This window comes from Chelonoidis abingdonii, chromosome 4, assembly GCF_003597395.2.
Source record: "Chelonoidis abingdonii isolate Lonesome George chromosome 4, CheloAbing_2.0, whole genome shotgun sequence".
Classification (NCBI taxonomy): Eukaryota; Metazoa; Chordata; order Testudines; family Testudinidae; genus Chelonoidis; species Chelonoidis abingdonii.
This window is the reverse complement of record NC_133772.1, coordinates 7,519,610-7,526,087: the sequence shown is the minus strand read 5'-3', so window position 1 is coordinate 7,526,087 and position 6,478 is coordinate 7,519,610. Positions and strand designations below refer to the sequence as shown.

Sequence of the window (6,478 nt, the reverse complement as noted above, 5' to 3'; positions counted from 1 at the left end):
ATCATGGTCCTATGACAGAAATAACAGATGAATTATAAACATCTCTGCTAAGCCATTAAACATTGCAACATGGTCGCGTGTATGTAATTCTTTTAGCCGCGCATGTCAGCAAGAGGACTCGGAGCATAGCTAGGCAGACAACACAGGTAAACAAAGCAGAACCTCGAACAGAGGTCCACACCGTGCCAGAGTCCCACAGAAGCAGTAATGTCCAACTATCAAGGCCCGAACTGTCCCCACACTATAAAAGGAATTTGATCAACGATCTGAATCCGAACCGCGAGCAACCACTCACGCTACATACCAAACCAGCGTTCCCTGCAAAGGAGCAGCCTTTAGCAACATGCCAAATCACCCTAGCGAATCGCAGCCACAGAGACAACCCCACGAGTCAAGACAAAATTTATCAGGAATTGCATGAGAGGAGCGAATAAGCCGCAGATATCGCTACACCCATTACGATCAGGTCTAGAAGAGACGGCGATGAGAACGCAAGCAGACTGAAGTTACTCAAATCCTCATGGAAAAGAAGCACTGCGACGCAATGCACGCCCAGCATTCTCCCCCCTACGGCAGATCAAAAAAATAGCGCCTAGATCAACTGCCACCATATCCTCCTCGTGTTATGTTCAAACCTTGAGGTCTATCAAGGCCCTAAACGGACACCCAGAGGTGCGATAGGACAAGAGAACAAAACAACTACCTATCCGAGGACGGGGCACTGAAAAATGTTCTGTGACGTCCGCCACTCTCCACCAGAGGAGATCTTAGTGAAAAGTACCGCACACGACATGGGGAGTAAAGCACAAGAGGAAAGCAACAACAAGGAGAGTCACAACTGCCCGTCCCCTCGCATGTCACATGCAACAAGGCTCTCGTGGGTAAGCAATCAGTGAGCAGTCAAAGGCCAATAAACTGTACCTAGAGTTGTGGTGCGAGCTACACTAGGGAGATATGAACACCATCCACTAAAAAGTCTGCACGAGAAACCAAAAAGTATAGCAGCTGCCGTACCGGGGCCGTAGCCCTAATTGACGTCAAACGGTGCATAATGGTGGTCCACTGTCAAGATATCACTTGACAGCCCACCTATTCCTCTAGAGCATGCACAATCTCACCAGCAATAACCTGGCTAGTTTTACGCTGGCAATATGTCTACTCACTCGGACACTCCATTGAAGTGCGCCAAGATCCGTAGAACACACCCTTGGCAGTGACATGGACAGTCATCTGACTGAACCACTTTGTCAACCGGGCTTTTCCATGAAAGCGCAGATGGCGTACGCATGACAGCGCACTCAAGACGGAAGCAAATACCGGATCCCGCTATCCGAGTACACTAAAGATACACTAATATGTTCGGTCTAATGCACAACAGCCCCATCGGGAGGAAATCTGCGCCACATCATGAGAAATCCCTAGTCAAATCCCAACCTTGACAAACCACCGAACAACCAAGGGCTTACCCTAGGGGAATAGCAGAAGATGTGCCCAGACAAGGAAGGCATCCAGTCGTGAAAGACAATGACACACCATACACACCACCGTATCAGCTAATCTTATCATTACCGAGTAACCATTACACGCCACAACTGGTGTTATATTTACCTATGTCAGATTACCCCATTCCACTTTGTTTCTGTCTGTTACACTTGGAAACCACCTGAAACAACATGCCGCATTATAAAACACTTTTATTCTCTAATAATTAACCTCATCACAAGTTCACAAAGCACACTAAGACTGGGGGGAACAGCCCAGTTCGAACATCCGCTCACTTACATTACTACATTAGAGAGAACAATCTCATAAGGTTCAAACCACGTATAAAACGGAATTATGGCATCCAATCCCCATGCGGGAGCTATGGCCATCGATGCGTCAAGACCAAATACACTTCCTGCTATCGCGTATTCACACAGTTAAGTTCGCAAGCTGGGCACGTCGTCAGACTCAGGTCTTGTTGGGCGATAGAACGCAAGTCTTGCTCAAGAAGACAGGGGCTGGATCCAACCAGCGCCAGTAAGCACCACCACAGCAGGGAGGAAGTAGTCAGCTTGGCACACTATCACGAGGTGCAGTTCCCAATGCGCGAGTCCTTGAGATACAACCACTGTACACGCCAGTATCTTTAAACTAGAGCCTATTCCCCCACCAAGCCCCAGAGCGCAAAAACCCAGACCGCACACTAACAAAACGCCCCTATCCAGCGCTCATCCCATCGCAAACACCCACACGACTTCAGTCTAGCAGAAGCCAAGAATGACCACATCCCAGTCACTCTCCCACTCCCTCTACAACCCCAACCCGCATAACGGTGCCAGGAAAGAGCTGAGCAGCTACCAATCAAGAAAGAGCCAGGTAAACACCATCAGCGTATATCATCCCTCGCATAAAACTCATATATACATACACACCCTACTAATCAGCCCAAGAAGAGTACACACATCAAACGTCAACAGTCACTGCCGAGTTAGATTCCCCACAGATGCACATCACGAAACCTCAATTGAACCCAAACGACTGACTGAGCAAACCTACGGTCTGTCGCCGCAGATAGCCACTCGCCATATTCATAAGAAACCCTAGATACACAGAGACTGCAACCACCCATCAACCATCCATCTGCAACTAAATCCCTCTGCACGCCAAGACCCATCTACCATCCACGTGCAACACCATCCACCCATCAACATATCTATCCTGCATATACCCCTCTAAATCGAACAATCTGCAGGCACGCCATATATCTATGTGCACTAATCATCTATCCACATTAGTCTATCTCAATACTTTTCTTTCTACCACTCCGAGCAGATTAAGCCTCCCCCTCTCCCCCTATAACTCTCCATGCTTCCCCCAACCAGTCTGAGTCATTCATCTTAGCAGGCAGCCAGAGCCACCCACCCCTCAGTCGCTCATGCCATGATGTGTTCCCTTAGGACACCTAATGTCCACACTAGCATTTTTTAGTCCGAAAAACTTGTTACTACCAAGTGTGTGAAAAAATCAACCAACCACTTGATCGAAACATATAGGTTTCAACTGGTGCCTGCGGGGAGAAAGCCTTGGTAGATAGTAGACATGTAGACAACAAGATCTAGCCTGAGACCAAAGGCGTCAAATCAGCACTACGTATTTCCAAAGCCCCCCACACACCTGCCACTCCCCGCAACCACCCAGCCGTGTGTTGTGCCCCAGGTGCCTGGCTGAGGTCACATTGTGATCAGATCTAGGGGTGGAAATGGTGTCAGGCAAAAGGGCAGCAAGTGCCAGAGGGACACAGCCTACCTGACCCCTGCAAACAACATGAGACCCCTGCCCTTTCCCCAAAAACCTTGCCCCCTGCCTGCAAACCATCTCATGGCAGGCTCAGTATGGGGTGGGATCCCTCACAGATAAGCAGGTGCATGGGGGAGACTCAACGCGTGGTCACACAGCTCAGAGGGGGGTGTTGCACTTGGAACTACCAACAGCAGAAAGCCGCAGCCAAGAACTCCAGGGCACCCCTCGCGTCCTTATCCCCTCCTCTTGTTATTCACCCCCACCCTGTAACTATTCACACCCCAAGCCTTCCCACCCCCTGGCCTTATATAAATATCTGCACCCCATCCCAGGAACAGAATGTGTGGAAATGAGCACTCACTTGCCTTCCCACGCACAATATGCTACAATGCAATCGTACACCAACAATGCACACACACACAATAAATCACTATATTGGTATGTGCATTCCACACACAAGCAACACACGCAACACAACACACACACAAACAGCCACACTTTGTATGTGCACACACAGCACATACGCTGATATCACACAACGCACCACAACAGGATACATAGCACCCAGCATGTAACAGACCACATAACAACCTTCACTCATACATCAACACACACACCACAATACATGCTGCGAGGTGCAACAACAACAACAAAAACCCGATTGGCTCCACCACAGACAAAGAGTGCATCACACAGCACTGGGTGCAAGATCCGTGCAAATCCACACCCCCATGTGCTAGTTGCTCTCAGGGGCTTCCCACAGGCCGCAGTAAGAAAAAAGGAGTTGTCTTCTTTGCATGTCAATGACATTGTAAATCAGACAACTGAACATACCCTCTCTTAGCATGGCCATCCAGTGCCAAACAGTCCTCAGTAACTAGCAACTTGGTCACCTGCTGTTGCTTGGCAGGGCACAGTGTAGAGCCCAAGGGTTGGCAACCTTTCAGAAGTGCATGTGCCAAGTCTAATTTATTCACCTAATTAAGGTTCACATAGCCAAGTAAATAACAATTTACGTTTTTGAAGTCTCTTCTCAAGTCTAAGAAAATATTATGAAGAACTAAACTATTGTATGATGTAAAGTAAATAAAGGTTTTAAATAGGTAGAAAGCTCATTTAAAATAAAAATTAAAATGCAAATCTCCCCGGAACGGGTGGCCAAGAGACCCAGGTGGATTTGGTGTGTAGTAACACTGACAAGTCAGCACGTACGCGTGCCAGCCTTAGAGCATCATGTGCCCATAGAGTTGCCTTAGCCCGGTATAACCTTGGCCTCGTTCTGGCGAGGCTGAGCATGACAATAAGCAGTCTAGGCAGGGGGAAACAGTCTATATAAAGATTCTCAGCTGAGTAGAGCCTAGTGGCAAGCAACAAGGGTGAGTGTAGGGGAACCACGGATGCCAACCTCTCCACTGGGTTCGACCAAAGTGTATTAATTGTAGGCCAGGAGCTGGCAGTGCTGGAAAACCCAATTATGAGATCTACACAGGCACAATCGGGCCTGGAGTCAATAGCCCCCAGCACCAATCTTGGCCTGGCAGTTCATAGCCCCGGCACTCCGGGATTGCAAAAATTGCTTGAGGCCTTGGGGGGTTTGCGCGTGCAAAGTGGGACAATTTCCCCAGGGGCCCCTACAAAATTTTTGCAGGAGCCCGAGTGGGGTCGACTTCACTCGCTCACGGGGCCCTGGTAAACCCGTGGGGCCCGGCCCACTGGGCGTCTTCCGCTCCGGGACTTCACAAACAATCGCAAGCCACTGAAGAACCTGCGTGGGGTCTTCTTATCACTTTGGACCCACCGCCAAAAGACCCCAGGCCCCGAATCCTGGGTGGCCCTGCCCCAACATATAATTGATAGCACCACCAGACACATCTCTTATTAATTTCTTACAAATTAAGCCACTGTTCCGACTCAGGGTCCTGTAAACCTCCTTATTAAAGTATCAAAGTGTCAGCTCCAATGCAATTCTCCTCGGGTCACTTTACCCTTGAAACCTCCCACAGTGTCTTCCTGGGCAGCACGGACTTGGCATCTCTCCATTGGCTCCATACGCTGGTGGATACCCTGAGGGGTAGTCTCAGGATATCCCCACTTGGCAAGTCTGGAGAGCTGACAGTTCTTCAGGCAGGAAGCGGCGGCATGTCCATCCTTCTCCTCAGCCAGCCCCAACTGAACTGACCAGTAGCCTTTTATTTGTTCCCTCCACCAGGAGCACGTGGCCTCCTCTGCCCAAAGTGATTTGTTACCCGCCTCCTGACCAGTGCTGAGTTTATACACTCTGTCACACATCCTCCCCGCCAAGTTAGGGCCCGGTGTCACCCCCTCTCACTCAGTAGAAGAAGTCAGCATTCACACGAGCCCTAACCAGACGATAAAGGACCTAGAACTCGTAGGGCTGGAGGGAGAGGTACCACCTCATAACCCTGGCGTTGGTGTCCTTTGTGGAGTTAATGCACCAAAAGGGTGCATGGTCGGTGATGAGTTGGAAAGGGCGCCCCAGCAGGTAATACCATAGGGCTTCAACTTCCCTCTTGGCTGCCAGGGCCTCTTTTTCGATTATAGAATATTTCGTTTCACGGGGGACTAACTTCCTGCTTAAGTAAAGTATGGGGTGCGCCTCCCCATCCCGCTACTGGGATGGAACAGGACTGGTTCCTGACTCAACTGGCCCTTTAGGGCCTGGAAGGCCTGTTCACACTCCTATAACCACTGTACTTTTCATGGCCAGGAGTTTTTCATCTTATCTGTAAGGGCGCAGCTAGGATGGTGAACTCGGGCACAAAGTGCCTGTAGTAGCTAGTCAGCCAGAGGAACTGCCTCACCTGCCTCGTGGTCATGGGCAGTCTCTTAAGGCTTGGATCTGACCCCGTCCTACCAGGTACCCTAGGTATGTCATCTCCCTTTGCCCTAGATGACATTTAGCTGGGTTTGCAGTTAGCCCGGCTTCCAGGAGTGTTTGCGGCCCTGCAGTGAGGTGTCGTAGATGATCTTCCCAGCTAGTCCTCTAAATCACAACATCAGCAACAGAAGCTGCTGTGTACTGGTTATGAGGTTGCAGCAGCTGGTCCGTTAGCTATTGGAAGGTCACTGAGGTCCCATGGAGTCCGAACAGCATGGTTATAACCTGGAAAAGGAGTGGCAAAGGCTGTTTTCTCCTGTGATGTTGGGATCAGGAGAATTTGCCAGTATCCCT

The 6,478-nt window shown here is 49.7% G+C and overlaps 1 protein-coding gene across 1 annotated transcript in view; it reads right to left on the bottom strand.

Annotated features, from left to right (window-relative positions):
- SLC43A3 (solute carrier family 43 member 3) overlaps window positions 1-6,478 on the bottom strand; it is a 24,435-nt gene that overhangs the window by 11,582 nt on the left and 6,375 nt on the right. Inside the window, 1 exon segment of the mRNA XM_075064642.1 lies at window positions 305-318. Coding sequence (XP_074920743.1) covers window positions 305-318 — 14 coding nt within the window.